Source organism: Oncorhynchus keta, chromosome 34 (genome assembly GCF_023373465.1).
Source record: "Oncorhynchus keta strain PuntledgeMale-10-30-2019 chromosome 34, Oket_V2, whole genome shotgun sequence".
NCBI classification, from domain to species: Eukaryota; Metazoa; Chordata; class Actinopteri; order Salmoniformes; family Salmonidae; genus Oncorhynchus; species Oncorhynchus keta.
This window is the reverse complement of record NC_068454.1, coordinates 41,835,001-41,858,147: the sequence shown is the minus strand read 5'-3', so window position 1 is coordinate 41,858,147 and position 23,147 is coordinate 41,835,001. Positions and strand designations below refer to the sequence as shown.

General features: G+C 40.5%; 1 protein-coding gene across 3 annotated transcripts in view; it reads right to left on the bottom strand.

The window, feature by feature from the left end:
* LOC118367153 (signal transducer and activator of transcription 4-like) overlaps positions 1–9,613 on the bottom strand; it is a 28,361-nt gene extending 18,748 nt beyond the window's left edge. For 2 of the 3 annotated variants that reach the window (XM_035750246.2, XM_035750248.2), the window contains exons 1-3: positions 9,117–9,612; positions 8,366–8,494; positions 7,707–7,842 (exon numbers count right to left, since the gene is read on the bottom strand). In XM_035750246.2, the coding sequence (XP_035606139.1) occupies positions 7,707–7,842; positions 8,366–8,493 (264 nt within the window). In that variant the 5' untranslated portion in view covers position 8,494; positions 9,117–9,612. Of the gene's footprint in view, positions 1–7,706; positions 7,843–8,365; positions 8,495–9,010 lie in introns of all 3 variants that reach the window. The other variant, XM_035750247.2, reaches the window with a different exon arrangement.
* Positions 9,614–23,147: the final 13,534 nt, after the last annotated feature.

Below are 23,147 nucleotides of genomic sequence, written 5' to 3'. Positions count from 1 at the left end.
ATAAACAAAATATCTGACATCATATTCCCATTTGAACTTTGATGTGCTTTTAAAAAATGGGCGAAAGCCCAGTTTTAGACATTTGGGTGACAAGTAAGCCAAAAATCTTGGTTGTCCTTTTAAAGATGGTTGAAAGCATGGTGATAGCACAATGGAAATTCAACTAACTTTTGGCTGCGAGTGGGTGAATCTAGGTTGTAATCTCATTGATCAACGACTCAACCAAATATTATTCATGTTGAAATGTGGTGTGCCCAGTGGGTCTCTGTCTCCCTCTCATTTAATGTCTATCCCTGTCAATAAAAGTACTATTTAAAAAAACATTTGAAACACAACATTTACATTTTTCGAACTTAACGGATAAAGGTGAAATAAAACTAAATAAAATTATTTTCTCTAAGAGCTTTTGAAAGTGCGTTCTGTCAAGATATGGTGGTTTCTCAGAAACACAAATAGAGCATGGGGAGAACACGAGGGAAAGAGGGAAACAGGGAGGTATTAGCTGAACTTATTCAATAAGAAATGCTTGTTTTGCTACAGTGTATCCTAACGAACAAAACCATGAATGGACTTGCCCTCTGTACCCCTTAATTTGTTCCTTTCGTTAGCTTTAGCAGTCTCTGTGATCTGAACTCAGTTCTTTGCAAAACGTGTCTCAAACACCACACGCATCTTGCCATATTTTTATCTGGTTTTGCAAAATGCCGCAGATTCTCTCAAGGCCTCTGTGACAAAACGGAAAGTTTTGATGTGAACATGTGAAACCTGATTTCTCTTTCAGTCTTTGTCTGTGACCAATGACAGGAGGGTGATTCAGTCTTGAAAACCCCACGCGATACCCTTTAAATCATCACAATGACAACTACAGCACAAACAAACAACATCAGCTCAACAGTGTAATTCAGCCTACTGTATTCAGAGAAAGACAGTAAAAACCCCATCTATCACCCCTCTGACTTTTTTTTAGCTGATCAAGAGAAATCCCCTTGGAAAAATAGAGTGTCTGAGTGTTCAGCTCTAAGAGTGTATGAAAGGCTATCTACAACCTAAAAACTGGTTATTTGGCTGTCCCCGTAGGAGAACCCTTTGAAGAATCCTTTTGGTTTTCAGAGAGGTTCTATCTAGAAGCAAAGGGTTTTACCTGGTACTTGGCTGAGGCGACAGGTAGCCGAGTGGTTAAGAGCATTGTGCCAGTAGTCAAGATTTAGCTGGTTTGAATCCCTGAGCGGTCTAGGTGAAATATCTGCCACTTAACCCTAAATTGCTCCTGTAAGTCGCTCTGGATAGGAGCATCTGCTAAATGACTCAAATCTAAAAAATAAAAAAAATGTATTGGCGATGGTTCTCTTATGGGGACTGCTGAACCATTTGGTAACCTTTTTTCTTTTTTAAGAGTGTAGCTTTAGATGAGACATAAGCACTGCAATCTTGATTTCCAGTACTAATAGATTTGCATAGTGGGTTGAATATATTATTCATTCAGTGGGTCAATGCCATCACAACAAAATGCTATTCAGGTATGAAACATTGGAGAAGGTTTTTTTTTTTTTTTTTTTTCTTCATAAAATGCATTTCCATAGAATTCCCTAAATTGACTGAGTTCAAAAGAACAGACCCCAAACAATGCTTGTATACCTTCAAGGAACAATCAGCACAAATTGTCTGGAAAGAGATATTTTCCGCCTGTCCTCTGTGCGTCATAGACATTACACCTAAACAACAAAACGCACGTCGCCAAGCACCACTCCCAAGTCAAACCTCTCAATGTTCGTGCTACTACTACCTCTGAGAAGCATAACACGATCTGCACACACATGAAATGAAAGTGTGGAAACCACAAAGTTCTGCTGAGGTATGTCTTCCCTACATCAGTTAGTGTAACACAGAAATATGGCCCCATGCCCATCAACCTCAAACAGACATTTTCTATTCCTGTTAGTGTTTTAAGGTACAATTCTCAGAGAATCTAAGAAATATACTACCAATCTACCAGTCAATGTCCTGAGACCTCAGCAAGATTCCAAACATGTTTCTTTGATTCGCCTCAATAGGGTAAGAAGTCAAATTATGACTGGGAAAACACTTATCAGTGAAAGAATACTCAGTATGGGGAAGACCAATACACGTGTAAGCCAATCTCTAAAGCTACATTTAAACAACATTTTTTTTTAAAGACAATATCGTCTTTCACTTCCCTATCCATACTGAACACACACACACAACTCCAGTCATATTCAACTAGTGGACCACTGTCTGGATCTGGAACCAGAATTTTGTTTTTTTGGAACTCAGTCTGGCTTTTAATACGTATACATACATTTGTGTATGTAGACATCCCTTCAAATTAGTGGATTCAGCTATTTCAGCCACACCCGTTGCCGACAGGTGTATAAACTCAAGCACACCGCCATGTAAATCTCCATAGACAAACATTGGCAGTAGAATGGCCTTACTGAAGAGCTCAAATTACTTTCAACGTGGAACCGTCATAGCATGCCTCCTTTCCAACAAGTCAGTTTGTCAAATTTCTGCCCTGCTAGAGCTGCCCCGGTCAACTACAAGTGCTGTTATTGTGAAGTGGAAACGTCTAGGAGCAACAAGGGCTTAGCCGCAAAATTTTATGCCACAAGCTCACAGAATGGGACCACAGAGTGCTGAAGCGTGTAAAAATCTTTCCAGTGAAGGGAAATCTGACGTTCTAGACAATTGAGCCTTCCACTTTGTGGCTACAGTTTGGGGAAGGTCCTTTGTTTCAGCATGACAACGCCCCCATGCACAAAGCGAGGTCCGTACCGAACTGGTTGTCGAGATCGGTGTGGAAGAACTTGACTGGCTTGCACAGAGCCCTGACCTTAACCCCCTTGGGATGAATTGGAACGCAGTCAGCGAGCCAGGCCTAATCGCCCAACATCAGTGCCCGACCTCATTAATGCTCGTGGCTGAATGGAAGCAAGTCCCCGCAGCAAATGTTCCAACATCTACTGGAAAGCCTTTCCAGAAGAGTAGAGGCTGTTATAGCAGCAAAGGGGGGTGACCAACTCCATATTAATTCCCATGATTTGTAATGAGGTGTTCAACGAACAGGTGTCCACATTCGTTCGGTAATGTGGTGTACTTCCCCAGAGTCAGATGGACTAATGGATACCATTTGTATGTCTCTACATCCAGTATGAATTAAGTTAGAGGTGGTTTTGCGAGCCAGTGCTTACTAGCGTTAGCACAGCTGTTACCATAAACTTTCAGCCATTACGCTATACAGCAACTTCCTTCAAACTGCACACAGAAACATAAAAATTGTATCAATGAGTTCATCGGACTCTGGGGAAGTAGATAAAGGGCTTCATTGCCAAAATCCTGAAGTATCCCTTTAACTTACTGCTGCTGAGAGTTGTAATAGTAGAATGCACAAGGATCAATTTCGAAATTTGGTAGGGCATGGACAGTTTCCCTCTTGTTATGTCATTCACTGACAGATCTTAGATATTTTTTTACCTATCAGATATGTCCACTTGATCAACTACTGGCCATGTTAGCTAGATTAGTAAGTTAGCTGGTTGGCCTAACTAAATATTGTAGTTGTCATGGGCAGTTTACGTGCCCAGGGGCTTCGACCCCGAGATGATCCCCATTGACTCAGGTATAACAAACATAAGACATGGCAAAATGTGTAGAATTGCAGGGAATGTGCTTTAAAACTGCAAAATGTTCTCTCCATCAACAAAAGGGGTAGGAACGGTTTGAACAGTTCGGGTCGCATAGGTTTAGTTTGTTACTAAGCTGATAAACAACAATATCCATCCAGACCTTTGCCATCTAGGGGAAGTGTGACCAGACCTTTTGAAATAGTAGTTGATTAACCGTGGACTACACAGTACCACTCCTCATTAGCAGGAAGTTATGGGTTGTTGTTCTAGGTCTGATGGTCACGAAATTTCGTCAGCCAGTGATTGTCAAGCAAATAACTGTCGTTCTCACAGTAATTGACCGTTAATTAACAAACACATTTAGCATCTCCTGGCTTCCACACATGGCCTGGCCTACAAGCCACTGATGCTGACCTATGGAAAATCTACATTTGAAAAAGTCTAATAAATCCATTTGTTTTAGACCAGTCTAAACAAGCATGATAAGAAAATTTAGTCCATTTCAGAAGAACAGAATAGCATACTCTGAGTTGTCCTTATCGGACTATGCCAAATGGCTGTGGGCTACACAGTTCAGACAGGATTTGTTTAGAATTCCGTGGCATTATTTTATAGTAGGAAGAATACAATTTTAACAAAACTGAATAAAATAGGATGTTTTTGCCAAACGATTTGAGGTAGTGCACATGTGGCTATTCTGTGTTGAGTGGTTAAGAAATAGGTATTCTTATATGCTTAATTTAGAGTTATTAATGTAAATGTAATTGTTCTACAAATGTTGGGCTATATGTTTAGATTTTTAATACATTAAGGCTGCATGATTATTTGAAAAAAGGTGCTAGAAAGACATGAGCTCTGCTTTGTTTTTTTTTTTGCACAGGTTGTACACACTACATCAGTCTCTCACTCACAATTTGACAAGCACTTGATAATGCCTAGAATTTCACAGCGGCATCCCCTTTGTGTTGCCATAATGCACCCTAAGCGGCACCCCTTGTGTCCAGTGGCTGTTGTGCCCTTCTCCTAGAGTGCTGCGCACTCCATCACGCGATCGGGTCTTTCTCGCAGGTTACAAGTGAAGACAGACACATCGGGGAGGCAACTGCTCACGTCCTTATCCAATTCCAAGATGCATATTGAAGATATTGGAAAAACTGTCCACATTTACTTTTCGTCAGCCAACAAGATGAGTAGGCCTAACAAACATCTACTGTCCCCCATAGTACAAAGATTGACCTATTCTATTCTCTGCAAGAAATAAAGGGCATTATCGCTTTTATACAATGGGTTACCAACATGTTAAAATATTGATCAACATATTGATAAAAAATATATATTTTGATTAATTTATTCATACCATTTCATCCTTTCACAAGATATAGTCACAACACAAATCTAGGTTTGCTAGAGACGCGACCCAGTCGTTCGTTCTATATGTTCCATTGCCATACTGGCTGGCAACGTTCTTATCCCTTGCTTACTCGCTGGCCAACTACGACTAACTTACAGTCATGTCAAACAGTGCAGCAGTAGCTGCATTTGTTTAAGCTGCTTTCTAATGACATTTATTTGGATACATCCATAACAATGAGCTAATGAGACAACTTCGCCTGGCATGGAAAATGTGCTCACTCATTAGGACACTGTTCAGAGGAGCTAGCCAACAACACACCTAACAACTTCAAACTGAAGCTGGAAAGACTGCAAACTACCTGCGCCTTTTTTTAATTGACATTTGTGTGTGTGTGTGTGTGTGTGTGTGTGTGTGTGTATATACATATAATAAATTATGCCAGCGGATTCATGATTTCGACTGGCTGAGAAACGCTGCCTGCCTCCTTTTCACCCAGGCCCCTACACGTTCATTACATTACTATGGGACAGTTGGAGATCGAATTTGAATATTGAAACAATTTTTCAAATGTCGGAAAGACAGACCGTAAGGTTTATACAAATCTCCACTGTTAAACTAAATGTTAGTCTAAAAGAAATGTGAGATAATGTCGAGATGCTTTTTATAGCGCAGATCAATTTTATAATTTACCTTACTGGGCTGATGAGACAATGGATTGTGCAGTCAGATGGAACAGAGTAAATAGGCATTTAAATGTCATAGATTTAGCTGGTGGTAACTTGTAGAATAGACACCAGTTAGAATGCGCTTTTAAAACAATCAGCATTAGACCCACCCGTTGTATAAAATGTTGATAAACTATTCGACTATTTCTTCACATTATAAGTACATGGTAGGAGGCTATAAGCGTGAATATTCCATTAGCAGAAAACACCATTATCAAATGCAATTATGCACGTAATGCTTTTATTATAAATGTGCATGTTTATGGTGAAAATTATCTTCCCCAAAATTGAAACTCACATGCTGCTTATGTCTGCCAGTTATCCGCTTTACAAGGGTTGTAAGAGCCTAACTGTGCTTAATTTGAATCAGTTATTTGGCCACTTTAGTTGTGATACAAAACCTTATTGAAACATATAGGCCTATGAGCTAGGCTACCTTGTTTCTTATGCTAGGCATCATTCATAAGTGATACATAATTCACAAGTGACAGGCTAATATTGTCAGCCATCAGACTATTCTTGATTTAATCTCATCTTTACATATACTAAATCATTTTTTGTGAATTTTGTTTTGATTTAGAATGGACCATTATCATGCACCTGTATCGAAAAACAGGGGCAGCAGAAAACAATAAGTCATCTATGCACTTAAATAGTGAATGGAAGACACTTTTCCCCGTGGTTTATTTTCATGCCAGCCAGGTAAACTATACTCCTGTAAATATAAGCAATGTGTTTAATATTAGGAAAGTTGAAAAATAAATATAGTAGGCCTAACCTTTAGAAAGCGGATCCTCTTTTTAGTAGAGGCAATCACTGTTTTCTCACGCAATTGCATAGCCTATTGAAAGGTTGCGCAACATGAGCGCTCATGTGTGTTTGATTCGATATTCCATTGCATTTGCATGGATGTCAGAGTGATTAGAGGGACAACAGAGCGCTGAGTACCTAGAGCGCCGAGTACCAGGGAGTTAGCAAGTTTGGTAGGCTACTAATGACCATCAGCAGCATCAGAGGTTGGAGAAGCCTGATTACCGTGACTGAAGGGTCACGTGGAATTTGACTGCCGGGACACAGCAATCAATTGCACTTATCGGCCTAAGGCTGGCCAATCAGTTAGCTCAAATTACAGTGTCTGCAGCTTCCTCAAGCACACAGCAAAATTTATACTGTGAGATTTCTAAACTTTTAAAACTATGACCAGAGAGACCGTCAATGAATACAGCAAATAGCTGCTGTTTTTAATGAGTGAGTTCATCTTTTGTTTTTATTCAGCACTTTTTGAAGCCATAAAATGTGCTTCTTCCACTCGCACTGCAATGAATGAGTAGTTGAGTGTAGGCTTGCTTTGTTATTACTAGCGGAGGGATGGTGAGAGGCAGACCCTCTGCTGCTCTCTCCCCCCCATCCGCTGAACCTGACCATCAGATGCAGGCACCATCAGTCCAGTAAAAATCATTTTTATAATAATTATTTACATGTATGCTCACTCAAGTAATACAATGGAGCCATTACCGGTGTGATCATATACCTCATGTTTTGAAAGAATTAAAAAACTACCTTGCCGACATCATTGGCAGGGCATTTTAAGCATAGCCAACATGCAGTGATAATGTATTGGGCTTTTAGCCTACGGCACAAACCTCATCGCTACCGAACTGTTTTTAAGTGTAAACTAATCGGAACAGTGGATTTCAGCATACAGGTATTTGTATCAACATTTTAGCTTTTTAATAATAAACAATGTATTTGAAGGGTTATTCATTTCGAGAGCACAGCATGTGCTTCAAACATAGCTAGAATTCATATAGGCCCAATAAAGGCTTTTATCTAAATCAACGTACAAATCTGCTTTTCTGATGCTCCTGAATGTTATGTTGTGTGCCTAATTTTAAATTGGAAGCACCAGTGCTACCAATTATTTTTTGTTGTTGATGTTTTTGCCCTGGGTGTATGGTATTGTAAGGGAGGTTGTTGTGGCACCTGTAACTGCTTGTTGATGTTCTTCAGGTTGTGTCTTTGTAGGAAGTTCTGTTCCTGAGAACACTGCCTGTCCAACTGAGACAGGAGATTGCTGAGGAGAACTGTCGCCATGGACTCATGGTGTGCGGCCATTTCCCTGAAAAAGGCACATACACAGCTAAGAGAAAGTGTATCCAATTTTACCGTGTTTAATCCAAATGTGATTATGTAATAAGAACATGTAGAAGATACACTGAGTATTCAAAACATGACAAAACACCTGCTCTTTCCATGACATAGACTGACCAGGGGAATCCAGATGAAAGCTATAATCTCATATTAATGTCACTTGGGGGGGTATAAAAAGGTGATGTTTTGCACCAAATTTAGCTGACAGAATTATTTACAGCTGCAGTCTCCCCGGGTGAACATATAGACATGAAAACATTATGTACAAACACACGTTTTAAAAACAGAGATCAGGGACATTGCTGTGGGATCTGATAATATTTGTAAAGTGCCCATCAAAAAATAAATATTGCACACAGCTCAGTTAATGCACCCATTGAGATTAAGACACAGTATTCCAGTGTTGTAGTGTAGTATTTTGACACTCCAAACCAAATGCATACATGTGTGCAAACACACATTCACAGACACCAGTACAGATACACACTCACCAGTCCTGGCTTTCAATCCAGTCAGAAAGCACCTGCCGAATCCCCATAGGGAAGTTGTCATCATAAAGGTAATCCACCTGCTCCAGGTATTTGAACTCGAGCTGTTGAATTTGTTTCCATTGACTCATTCTGTGGTACAATGCCAACACAAAATAATATTAAAAACGCCAAATCAATTACACTTCAGAGAGGGTCATTGAAGGAGCAGTGCTTGTAAAATTAATCTTATTTTTGTCCAGATAAGTAATAGTTTATGATTGTGGTCTTTTTGAATAGTCTACCCATTATCAAAATGTGCTGCATAGTGTTTTATTTACGTATCAAATCAAACTTTATTTGCCACTTGCGCCGAATTCAACAAGTGTAGACTTGTTGAAATACTTACTTACAAGCCAGTTCAAGGAGAATAAAATATTTACCAAGTAGACTAAAATAAAAAGTAATAATAAAAAGTAACAAGAATAACAATAACGAGGCTATATACAGGGGGCACCGGTACAGGCCAGTTGAGGTAATCTGTACATGTAGATGGGGGCAAAGTTACTATATGCATAGGTAACAAACAAACAGCGTGTATCGGCAGTGTTACCGTCACTTCCGACTTCTTGTCGTTCCCATTTTTACAGCAGCATTAGCTTTTCTTACCTTTATTTCTGTAGCGGACCAGGATTTTTTTTTTTTTATGTATACTGTAGTCATTGACTATCAAAACATAATTGTTTGTGAGACGTCAAGGTTTGTGAAAGCCTACCTGTGTCTTTCGACTCGGTGCTCTCTATCACATAAATATCCACCGTACACAAGTCATGAGAATGTTTTTCAGTTGTTTCCTCTTGAAGCCTTCGTGAATTCCCGACCAGAGACTTATTTTACGTTAATCGTCACGTAACAGGCCTGCCTTGCAGGTTTTGTCATCTCCCTCCCACGCAACTTTGTCTCAGAGGATTTCGTATTATTCTGTACATAAACCCATTTCTTATGATGTGTTAGACAGGTGGATGGGTGGTTGTAAAACACAAATATCTAGCAACCCAAAGGTTGAGAGTTAAAATCTTACCAAGGACAACTTTAGCATTTTAGCGACTTTTCAACTACTTACTACTTTTTAGCTACTTTGCAACTACTTAGCTAACCCTAACCTGAACTATTTTTATAAAACCCTTCACCTAACATTAACCCTTAACACCTTTAACTCCTAAGTGTAACATTAATCATACCCAGTAGCCTAGCTAACGTTAGCGAGCTAACTAACTGAATGGAGTGTTTCTGGAAATGGGCGTGTGTGGATCATCAGCAATGCTTGTAACTATTAGCTTTACACAAATCATTATACATCGAGTTAAAAACAAAGGTGTCATTGTATGCTGATGATAATTGTTTTCTTTTAAATCCACAATTTGTATCCCTTTACAGCCTCATAGAGGATCAAGATACTTTTTCTAACCTCTCTGGATTACAACCAAATTATGATAAATGCCCTATATTACGTATTGGATCACTAAAAAAACACTACTTTTACATTACCGTGTAGTTTACCAATAAAATGGTCTGATGGTGATGTGGACATACTCAGTATACATATCCCAAAATAAATAAATTATCCCTCCAATACTATAATAGAAAGTTAGCAATAAGATATTGCTATCATGGATAGGAAAATACCTTTACGTCTTTTTGTGGAAAAATCACCCTGATTAACTCTTTAATCATAACCAATTTATATTTTTTCTTATGATCTTGCCTACACCTAGCGAAGTTACTTAAATTATACGAGGAAAAAATATTAAATTTTATTTGGAATGGCAAGCCAGCCAAAATTAAGCGTGCCTATTTATATAATGAATATGAATTCGGAGGGCCGAAATTCTTACATATTAAAGCATTAGACCTACCACTAAAGTCTTCAGTCATAAAAGCAGTTGTATTTGAATCCAAACTGGTTCTCTTGCAAATTCATAAGAATGTCTCATCCCATGTTCAAGAGTGGCCATTTTCCCTTTATTCAGATAACAACCTCGGACTTTCAGTTATTTGAAAAGGAAATCATCTCCCAAATATCGATATTTTTTAAAACAAGCCAGAGAAAATTGGTTGCAATTTCAATTTAATCCACCAGAAGAAAAAAATAACAAACAATACAACAAATATTGTGGTTAAACTCAAATATACTAATAGATGAAAAAAAGAAGGAAAACAAGGAAGAATGTTTGTAAATGATATCATAAATTGGACTGGTGGAGTTGTTACACATGCAGCTAACAAAAATATATGGAAGTGTCTGCTCTATGGAAACGTCTGCTCTAGCCAAAATACAACCAACTAATTGCAGCATTACTGCAGAAATGGAGGAGGGAAGTGGAAGGGGGAAAAAGTAGGGAACATGTCTGTCGGCCCTGCCTTAACGACCATAATTGGTTAAAGATAATTGTGATAAATAAAAAAGTATACCAGTTTCATTTAAGGACCAAAAATTGACAGCTGTTCCATATAGATTGCATAATAGTTTCAACATACCGATTCCACAGCACATGGTTTATGAACTGATATGCAAAACAACACCGGATTCAAAATGTATAATTTTTTAATGTCAATTATTATAAAAAATATATTGCAACCAATAGAGTGTTATATATATATGGGGGATACAACATTCCCAGCTCTGCAGATTTTGCTGTGAAGAGAAAGAATCATTAGATCATTTGTTTTGGTACTGTCCATATGTAGCTTGTTTTTGGTCACAGGTCCAGGAATGGCTGAAGAATTGCAACCTCTACCTGGAGCACACTGTGCAGACAGCACTACTGAGCGATCTGAAAAGTCATAGTCAATCGATCAATAATATAATATTACTTTTAAGAAAATGTGGTATTTTTAATTTACAATCTGTAGAAATTATGACAATAGAAAGGTTCAGAACTTTGGTGAAACATCACAGCACAGTTGAAATATATGGCAAATATAAATCCAATATGGATGGTGTTAAGATACATATGCGAGGGGTTGAATGGAGCTGAAGGTTGGGAATAATAACTAATAACAACAAGATAACTCATGTAAAACATACAGTGTACGTAAAACGTACAGGTTCAGAACTTTTGTGAAAGAAAGAGATGGGAGAGGTTTTTATTATTTATCCGTTATTTTACCAGGTGAGTTGACTGAGAACACGTTCTCATTTGCAGCAACGACCTGGGGAATAGTTACAGGGGAGAGGAGGGGGATGAATGAGCCAATTGTAAAGGTTGAGGTTAGAGGAAGGACAGGAGTAAAAACAAACCAAATATAACTATTATAAAATAGACTGTGCATGTAAAATGTACAGTACCAGTCAAAAGTTTGGACACACCTACTCATTCAAGGGTTTTTCTATTTAAAAAAAAACATTTTCTACATTGTAGAATAATAGTTCAGACATCAAAACGATGAAATAACACATATGGAATCATGTAGAAACCAAAAAAGTGTATTATATTTGAGATTCTTCAAAGTAGCCACCCTTCGCCTTGAAGACAGCTTTGCGCACTGTCGTGTCTTTGGCTATGCCGGATTAATTGATAAGACATGCTATTCTATAAAATAATTTCTCTGTAATTAATATCACCTGATTGAGCTAATCATGTAAATGTAATTAACTAGAGAGTCGGGCACCAAGAAATAATATTTATAGAGCTGTTATCTTTCGAATAAACTCTTAAAGAACTAGTAATATTTTACAACAATAGCAGTCAACATTAATCTCCATTTTACTTCAGTCTCATAATCTAAAAGTTGTAAATTATTTTATCTGCAAGAACCCTGGCAAACAATTTGAATCAGCAATACAAAATTGGGTTTAATTATTTATTTACTAAATACCTAACTAATCACACAGAATTCACATACACACAATTAATCATAACTTGATTACAAATTACGTCATAAAGGAAAACATCCCTAGAGGGCGGAACAGATATGACGGCTTGTTACACAAAGGAAAAGGGGCTGGGTTGAGTGAAAGAGCGGGAAGACAGGAACAAAGGCAAAGCTGTGCTATCGTAAATACAGTATCTTATGCATTCTAAATTACCGGCCATTTGGAAAAGGAAAATGCAATGAATATTTACTCTGAGCTGCGCTTCAGTAGGTTGGTGGTAGATGGAAGGCCAAGTGTTGCCAAACCGAGTCCTATGTCCTTTGAAGAATGTCTCTGGTTGTCAATTGAATACGTTGTAATAACGTCGTTGTGTGATAGACGGGATACTCTGTCTGTTCCTTCCTAACCTGCGTTTGCAGCTGTGGTCGCTAACTCAACAGCTAGGAGGTATCACTTCTGTAGTGAATAAGAGTTCAAAGTTCATACCATTCGCAACCAAAGCTCATGCTGATGTTGGCTTCATTCTGAACCATTCTGACATAGGACCGTCGCCCTTATATCCTCGGAACAGGAAGTTCTGTTGTCGTCAAGGCTTTATATAGGAAGGGAGAAGAGGGCATGTTTGAACAGTTTTATAGCCCTTGTCCCATCACAGGGTAGGGCCACTGATTGAGCAGCACTATCTTATGAAAACCCAAATGTCACATTTTAGAAGCTAAAATCATATTTCATCCCATCACAAATAATTTCATATTCAAACATTTAAAATGAACAACAATTCTATGTGAATCTGATAACTCTGATGTGTAGACTTTCCACTGTAGAGTTTGTCATCTTATCATTGATGAGAATGTCTCAGATGACAACCGAACTGACATCATATTCATTAAGTACAACCGCATATATTCTCCTGTTCCATGTCCGTTGCCATTAAATGTTCACTCCCTGTACCTGCTTCTTGTCTCTACCAGCGTTGATTCTTACACAACTATCATAACACGCCTACTGTACCAAAAACAGTCAAATGTAACTATAATAATTTTTAAGGTGGAGATGTTTACATTTTCCCTTGACAATGATTTTATGTTTTAAAGTTAATTTCCTGTCATTCTACACATTTTGCCATGGGGTGTATAGAAAATGTTGCAGTTTTCAAGTAAGTTATCTACAATTCCATACATTTTACCATGGGGTGGAGAGAATCATTTGCACGGGGTGGAGATCATTTGTTGCAGTTTTAAAGCAAACTACCAGAACTTCTAGGTCTCAAGGGACCCTACTTTGAGCCAATGACACGTCTTTTGAACATCAACATTCTAACAGTCCAATAAATCAATTCCATATATGCTATTGGACAAATAATCCCTTGATTGTGTTTATGAAGGTCTTAGGTAACAGAATACGATTATTATTATTTTAAAAACATAACAGAGTTTTTATTATGTAATGTAGGCTACATGTAAACCCCCTCCCACAAAAAAAAAACAGAATTTCAAGTGTTAAATACATTTTATTCATGGAGTGCCATTGTACAACTATGAAACAAAAAGTATGAGCGTTGAAACACAGTAACAGCTTCTTTTTACAAACAAATAAAAATACCATAAATCGCCAAGATGCAGGGACAGCTAGACATGGTCCCATGAATCAAACCTTCCTTCATGACGTTGCACACAACATGCTCCACCAACTGTGCAACAGACACACAACACAGTTTACTGATAATTACAAATTGTAAAGCAAAGTAAATTAATAATGTATCCTTCATGATGACAGATACCTCTGTTGAAGAGACACATCCAAGAACATCACTGAAAACCAAAGTAATCTAATGAACTACACGACTGTTACTACTGGTACATCATGAAAAACACTCAAAATGATAAATTACTGCAATGACATTTATTTACATTTTGAAATAATCAGTGCCTAGTGAAAGTCTATTGGCTCAACACTCGGGGCGTCAGGTAGCCTAGTGGTTAGAGTGTTGGTCCAGTAACCAAAAGGTTGCTAGATTGAATCCCCGAGTTAACAAGGTAAAAATCTGTCATTCTACCCCTGAACAAGGCTGTTCCACTGTTCCTAGATCGTCATTGTAAAAAAAAATGATAATAATCTTAACTGACTTGCCTCGTTAAATAAAAAAACTAATTCACAGTGGAACAATGATTAATTTTCAAGCAACAACAACGAAGAAAGCAAAGTCATGTTAATCTTACGCAAAACAGCATCTGCTGTCTCAACACTTGTGCAGTATTTGCAATTATTTTTGAGCAAAGTCCCGCCCAAGGATCTCCACCAAGTTTGGGGGAGATGACGAGTTCTTGTCGTATGGTTGACCAACTGTACCACACCACAATGGGATCTCTTTGAAGTTGTGACGGCAGCTCATGGCGACGTTCTCTCCCTCCAGTGTGAATTGAAGTCTGTTGGTGGGCACACCAGCAAGCACATGTATAATTACTCATGATTTATTTAATGTTATTACACATTTTCTTGTTCCACTATGAAACAAATATGTTTTGTAATTACACGTGCTGAAAGTCATCTGTGAATTACCATGTTAATAATGCCAAACATGTAACTACACAAGGCCACATAGTCCCAGGGTTAATATGATGTTCATATGTGGATCTTAATAAACTGCAACCTGGTAACAACCCTTGCAACAAGGCACACATTGCCATTAGCCACAAGTCTATTGACGCACCAGTGTGCCAATCTACTGTAAGTAACATAATTAAAAAATCCCCATCAAAATCTTAAATTTAAGATAAAAAATACCTATTTTTTTGCTGAGCTACTTCTTAATCCTCCCTATACGCCTATGGCGGCCTTCCACATCGAAAATCGGTCCGAACCGTAGAAACGAATGTGACTGTGGAAAGGGGAGATTCGCAAGAACATGATGGTGTTCTCTGTTTTGCTCTATGACCCCACAAGTGTCAGGACTTGTCTGGTAACCGGTATCCGTTTAAAACATGTATGGGTGTATGGAGGTAGTTGTGCCCACCCAAAGTAAAAGGGTTAAATACAGTGCATTCGAAAAGTATTCAGACCTCGACTTTTTCCACATTTTGTTGCGTTACTGCCTTATTCCAAAATGGATCAAATAATTTCCCCCCTCATAAATCTACATACAATACCCCATAATAACAATGTGAAAACAGGTTTGTATACATTTTTGCAAAAAATATATATTTTAAAATCCTATTTACATAAGTATTCAGACCCTTTGCTATGAGACTCAAAATTGAGCTCAGCTGCATCCTGTTTCTATTGATCATCCTTGAGATGTTTCTACAACTTGATTGGAGTCCACCTGTGGTAAATTCAATTGATTGGACATGTTTTAGAAAGGCACACACCTGTCTATATGAGGTCCCACAGTTGACAGTGCATGTCAGAGCAAAACCCAAACCATGAGGTTGAATGAATTCTCCAAGACATGATTGAGTCGAGTCACAGATCTGGGGAAGGGTAGCAAAAAATGTCTGCAGCATTAAAGGAACCCAAGCACAGTGGCCTCCATCATTCTTAAATGGAAGACCTTTGGAACCACTAAGACACTTTCTAGAGCTTGCTGCCCAGCCAAACTGAGCAATGGGGGAGGTGACCAAGAACCCGATGGTTACTCTGACAGAGCTCCAGAGTACCTCAGTGGAGATGTGAGAACCTTTGAGAAGGACAACCAACTTTGTAGCACTCCACCAATCAGGCCTTTATGGTAGAGTGGCCAGACGGAAGCCACTCCTCAGTAAAAGGCACATGACAGCCCGCTTGGAGTTTGCATAAGGGCATCTAAAGGACTATCAGATTCTCGGGTCTGATTAAACAAAGATTGAACTCTTTGGCCTGAATGCCAAGTGTCACTCCTGGAGGAAACCTGGCACCATTCCTACGGGGAAACATGGTGATGGCAGCATCATGCTGTGGGAATGTTTTTCAGCGGCAGGGACTTAGAGACCAATCAGGATCGTAGGAAAGATGAACAGAGCAAAGTACAGAGAGATCCTTGATGAAAATCTGCTCCATAGCACTCAGGACCTTAGACTGGGGCAACGGTTCACATTCCAACAGGACAACAACCCTAAGAACACAGACAAGACAATGCATTTGTGGCTTCGGGACAAGTCTCTGAATGTCCTTGAGTAGCCCACCCAGAGCCCGTACTTGAACCTGATCGAACATCTCAGGAGAGACTTGAAAATAGCTGGGCAGCGACGCTTCCCAACCTGACATAGCTTGAGAGGATCTTCAGAGAAGAATGGGAGAAACTCTTCAAATACTGGTGTGCCAAGCTTGTAGCGTCAGACCCAAGGAGACTCGAGGCTATAATCGCTGCCAAAGGTGCTTCAACAAAGTATTGAGTAAAGGGTCTGAATATTTATGTAAATATAATATTGTAAAAAGAAAGCGGGATTGGAAATTATGCAGACAATTACATTGACAGGAAGCCACAATCTACCTGCAATATTAACACTGATCTACCCCCTAAAAAAATATTAATAATAAATATTGGTAAATCAATTACAATTTGAAAAGTAATCTACTGTATTTATTGAGTTTCGAGATCTGCTATTCAATCCTACCATTAAGGTAGTTTATTCAACTGATATCTCATTTTCTGCTCACAAACCTTTTCACCACTAACTAGCTATTGTCCCTCTGTAACCTAATAGTATCACATTTTGATGCGTCTGTTTCGAGAGTCACAACAACACTTTGTTTTCTCTGAGGATTTATTTGACTGGTTCCCAATTGTTCATAGAAAAACACAAGACGGGAAACATTTCAGACTCATTCTGAGAAAATGACATTGGCATTTAGGAAAATAACTAAGCAAACGTTGTAGGGTGCACCCATTGTGTAATGACAGCTGTCTTTCCACTAGATGGCCCTTGTACCAAGTAAAAACATTTATTGTGAAGTTGTGAATTTGAGCTCTGACACTTGATGCAATCATCCCTGTCCTCCCATAAATACATTCATATCGATTTTCAACTACGTAGTGAAAGATTACATACATTTTTTTTGAATGTGCGCAGACTAGCTTATTCTGAATCTACCCTCGCCCAACAGGAGATGGAAACAGATGCGATTTGATAGTAGCCTTTGTATTGTACACAGTTTGTGAGAAAAGAAAGGGGAAATGATTCAGTAAAATAATCGAGAATTTGATCAATTATCAGATCCACCTGTGTATTAGATGTCAATTCCTGAAGTAGAAAGTAGTTGTTTTACATTGCATAGACAAAGAATTATGTGAGACCAAACAATTGTTCTGTTGTTGGAAAAGTAGCAACATGGCAAAGCACAATATGTTCTACCCAATTCAGGAAGTGGTTTGCCCAGCAGACTGTTTCACGTGCTATCATCAGTAAACGTTTCACAGTGAAATCCCTCAACAGTGTCTTCTCTAGTATTCTCACTTAGAATATTAGATGAGTGGACTTCAGTACAACTCTGCTGTCCCTCACATAGTGGACCTCCGTAAATGCCTGGATATGATGTGCATTGTATTTGTCATTGAACAAGAGAGCAAGAGAGAAAATTCAATCCGTTACTCAGTGTCAAGACATATATTGCTCATCAATTTGATGTATTTGCCTCCCAAGGCCTCTCATAAACATATTTGAATGAAAGTCCCTTTTTGTTCTGACAAATTAGCCTTTGGGTACTTGGTCACAACATTACAAGCCATCTTTTGTTTCTTATAGGCAGCAGCTACCCTATGATCCATGCACAGATACACATGGGAATACTCTGTCACCGGAGTGCAGAGCGCCTGTCATGGCTGCAGGGCATAACAGGAGCTCTATCTTGGAGTTGGTACAATTCCTATCTTGATTTATAGCGAAAAGAGGCCAGTAAAAACAAGGGGAGAGGTCCAAGTAGTCATCACAAGGAAACAGGAGAAAGCATGGAGTACCATGGCCAAACAGAGTGGCAGGAGGGATGAGTGTAGGAGAGAGCATGGAGTACCGTGGCCAAACAGAGTGGCAGGAGGGATGAGTGTAGGAGAGAGCATGGAGTACCGTGGCCAAACAGAGTGGCAGGAGGGATGAGTGTAGGAGAGAGCATGGAGTACCGTGGCCAAACAGAGTGGCAGGAGGGATGAGCGTAGGAGAGAGCATGGAGTACCGTGGCCAAACAGAGTGGCAGGAGGGATGAGTGTAGGAGAGAGCATGGAGTACCGTGGCCAAACAGAGTGGCAGGAGGGATGAGCGTAGGAGAGAGCATGGAGTACCGTGGCCAAACAGAGTGGCAGGAGGGATGAGCGTAGGAGAGAGCATGGAGTACCGTGGCCAAACAGAGTGGCAGGAGGGATGAGTGTAGGAGAGAGCATGGAGTACCGTGGCCAAACAGAGTGGCAGGAGGGATGAGCGTAGGAGAGAGCATGGAGTACCGTGGCCAAACAGAGTGGCAGGAGGGATGAGCGTAGGAGAGAGCATGGAGTACCGTGGCCAAACAGAGTGGCAGGAGGGATGAGCGTAGGAGAGAGCATGGAGTACCGTGGCCAAACAGAGTGGCAGGAGGGATGAGCGTAGGAGAGAGCATGGAGTACCGTGGCCAAACAGAGTGGCAGGAGGGATGAGCGTAGGAGAGAGCATGGAGTACCGTGGCCAAACAGAGTGGCAGGAGGGATGAGCGTAGGAGAGAGCATGAAGGAGCTGTGTGATGTGGCAGCTTTCATTCACCCATGGGCGAGTTTACTCTTTACTGTAAATGCTATTTTGACCCTCTCCCCCCATATTCTCCCTCTCCCCTCTATCAGGGTTTGAGCTCCTCTCATTCTGGAGTTTACAAAGTAGCACACAAATCTCCAGTAACGTGACCCAATAAGGCTTCTGATATGTACTTTCAGTTTCAGACGTTCAAAGAAATAGAAAATGGTGATCAAGACAATACAAAATCGTATCCGGTGTAAAAACATGAAACTATGACAGCGCCTGGACTCTTGAGAGTGGGACTCTTAACATGAAGCACAATCATTTGTCAAAAAGACATGCATAATGGTAGCTACACTAGCACGCAAACATTTAATCAGAGAGGTGAAGTGATCTAATATTACATATCTTAAACGAATAGGTTGGGAAAAGTATGGAAATACTAAATCCGTATATAAATAAATAACTAAATGGTACGGATTTTCTGAGCACCATCTGGTGGCTTTTCTCTTTATGGCCTAAAACGTCATTCACATCGGATACAATGGAGAACACGGGCAACTTGTGCTGCAACAGTCAGTCCCTCCAAGTAATCTACATGAAAAAAACTGATGTGAATAGGAAAGCACTCAATGCACAGACAGGATTATCTTTTACAACAGAGGCGTAGGCGTAATAAAATACCGGTTTTCCCTAACAGCTTTTCATTTAGTTGTCTCTGTGTTGTTGATGCTTCTGTTTAGAAAGCGAGAAGTATGTGGATGCATACACAAACAACAAAAACAGGACAGGGCACACACAATGACGCAATAGACAGTTTGTTTAACAACTGGTATTGCACATGTGCCTTGTGTGTTTGTGTGACTAGGAGCAGGTAGGGGTATACTCTAACAGGCAGAGTCATTTTATAACTGAAGTCAAAACAACCAGGTCTGACCCTGATCTGTCTTTGTTAACCAATCACATGCATTAGAGAGCGACAAGGGGTCGCTGGGGCAGAGATGTATGGTCACTGTGTCATATGTCCAACCCTAGAGTGACCCACAGGCTCACAACCTTATATGCTAGGTAATAAATTCATCTTAAATTAGAATGTATAGTGACAGCAGATTGCTTCAGCTGAAACCAGATAATTATCCTCAAAGAATAAAACTCAAAAACAGCAATGAACCTTTTAAAACACTGTGTTTCTCTGAAATCACAGTTTAAAAGAAATGCCAAGTCAACAACACTAGAAATGAAGCGCCTGATCAAATACCTTTTAAATAAAAATGTTGTTGGTTCCACTTCTAAGTGAAAGATTTAGTTGGTTTTTGACTTATGCTCTCTTACATTTTTTTTCAATCGCTTTGGTGCAATTTTCACAAGTATCGAGAACATTTTCTCGCAACGCTTAATACAAAATTCAAAAGAGATCATCAAAAAGGCAGTTGTTTCAAAACTCTAAGCACATTTTCAAATAACTAAGTACCACACACAAAACCATGCTTTACTAAAATTGCATTGGCCATTACAGTACTGTAATAGCGTAATATATGTCATTTACGTAGCAGGCGTTTTTATCCTAACTGACAACATTGAGTCCACACATATCTGTATGTGACCCCATTGGGAATCAAACCCATCACCCTGGTGCTGCTAGTGCCACGCTCTTAGTAACTGAGCCACACATGACCCCTATAATATATAATTACAACGCAATACTGTAAAATACGATACATGATTACAATACGGGTGGAAGGTGGATGATCGCCATCCCCATGAGCGTGCCACCCTCCTTCAGGCTTGGATTCACCATGCCGAAAAGTTTTTCTCCAGCTGCATGACATATGAGGACATTTACTGCTACGTCAATGAGAACCTATGGCCAAATGCTCAACAAGGCTTGATGCAAACTAGTGCCTGCTAAACATTATGTTTCATTTGATTACAGTTTTATCTATGTTGTAAATATTCCTGAACATTTACATCATTTACATTTAAGTCATTTAGCAGACGCTCTTATCCAGAGCGACTTACAAATTGGTGCATTCACCTTATGACATCCAGTGGAACAGCCACTTTACAATAGTGCATCTAAATCTTTTAGGGGGGGGGGGTGAGAAGGATTACTTATCCTATCCTAGGTATTCCTTAAAGAGGTGGGGTTTCAGGTGTCTCCGGAAGGTGGTGATTGACTCCGCTGTCCTGGCGTCGTGAGGGAGTTTGTTCCACCATTGGGGGGCCAGAGCAGCGAACAGTTTTGACTGGGCTGAGCGGGAACTGTACTTCCTCAGTGGTAGGGAGGCGAGCAGGCCAGAGGTGGATGAACGCAGTGCCCTTGTTTGGGTGTAGGGCCTGATCAGAGCCTGGAGGTACTAAGGTGCCGTTCCCCTCACAGCTCCGTAGGCAAGCACCATGGTCTTGTAGCGGATGCGAGCTTCAACTGGAAGCCAGTGGAGAGAGCGGAGGAGCGGGGTGACGTGAGAGAACTTGGGAAGGTTGAACACCAGACGGGCTGCGGCGTTCTGGATGAGTTGTAGGGGTTTAATGGCACAGGCAGGGAGCCCAGCCAACAGCGAGTTGCAGTAATCCAGATGGGAGATGACAAGTGCCTGGATTAGGACCTGCGCCGCTTCCTGTGTGAGGCAGGGTCGTACTCTGCGGATGTTGTAGAGCATGAACCTACAGGAACGGGCCACCGCCTTGATGTTAGTTGAGAACGACAGGGTGTTGTCCAGGATCACGCCAAGGTTCTTAGCGCTCTGGGAGGAGGACACAATGGAGTTGTCAACCGTGATGGCGAGATCATGGAACGGGCAGTCCTTCCCCGGGAGGAAGAGCAGCTCCGTCTTGCCGAGGTTCAGCTTGAGGTGGTGATCCGTCATCCACACTGATATGTCTGCCAGACATGCAGAGATGCGATTCGCCACCTGGTCATCAGAAGGGGGAAAGGAGAAGATTAATTGTGTGTCATCTGCATAGCAATGATAGGAGAGACCATGTGAGGTTATGACAGAGCCAAGTGACTTGGTGTATAGCGAGAATAGGAGAGGGCCTAGAACAGAGCCCTGGGGACACCAGTGGTGAGAGCGCATGGTGAGGAGACAGATTCTCGCCACGCCACCTGGTAGGAGTGACCTGTCAGGTAGGACGCAATCCAAGCGTGGGCCGCGTCGGAGATGCCCAACTCGGAGAGGGTGGAGAGGAGGATCTGATGGTTCACAGTATCGAAGGCAGCCGATAGGTCTAGAAGGATGAGAGCAGAGGAGAGAGAGTTAGCTTTAGCAGTGCGGAGCGCCTCCGTGATACAGAGAAGAGCAGTCTCAGTTGAATGACTAGTCTTGAAACCTGACTGATTTGGATCAAGAAGGTCATTCTGAGAGAGATAGCGGAGAGCTGGCCAAGGACGGCACGTTCAAGAGTTTTGGAGAGAAAAGAAAGAAGGGATACTGGTCTGTAGTTGTTGACATCGGAGGGATCGAGTGTAGGTTTTTTCAGAAGGGGTGCAACTCTCACTCTCTTGAAGACGGAAGGGACGTAGCCAGCGGTCAGGGATGAGTTGATGAGCGAGGTGAGGTAAGGGAGAAGGTCTCCGGAAATGGTCTGGAGAAGAGAGGAGGGGATAGGGTCAAGCGGGCAGGTTGTTGGGCGGCCGGCCGTCACAAGACGCGAGATTTCATCTGGAGAGAGAGGGGAGAAAGAGGTCAGAGCACAGGGTAGGGCAGTGTGAGCAGAACCAGCGGTGTCGTTTGACTTAGCAAACGAGGATCGGATGTCGTCGACCTTCTTTTCAAAATGGTTGACGAAGTCATCTGCAGAGAGGGAGGAGGGGGGGGGGGATTCAGGAGGGAGGAGAAGGTGGCAAAGAGCTTCCTAGGGTTAGAGGCAGATGAACAATACATATATTTTTTGCATCAATGATTGTGAAAGATCACACCTTTGATCACACGGGATAGAAATGATGGAAATTTGATTTAAACAAATGTATGGGTCAATTTTGATGTGTAGTGCAAGTGTATTGCCTAATGTGAAAACAGTGTAATGTACTGTCATTTACAGTGCTGTAGCCTATTACATTCCAAGGGCAAATTTTTAAACATGTATCTAGCATTTTCTTTGTTTATTGAATTAACTTGTTGTTAAAACAACTCCATTGAGAAGATATCATTATGTTATGGTGACGAAATCAATGTTCTCATGATATTTCACAGGAAACTTTTTTTGAATATAAGACTTGCTGCTTTACAAGTGTTACTGTTACCAGTTACCAAATTCA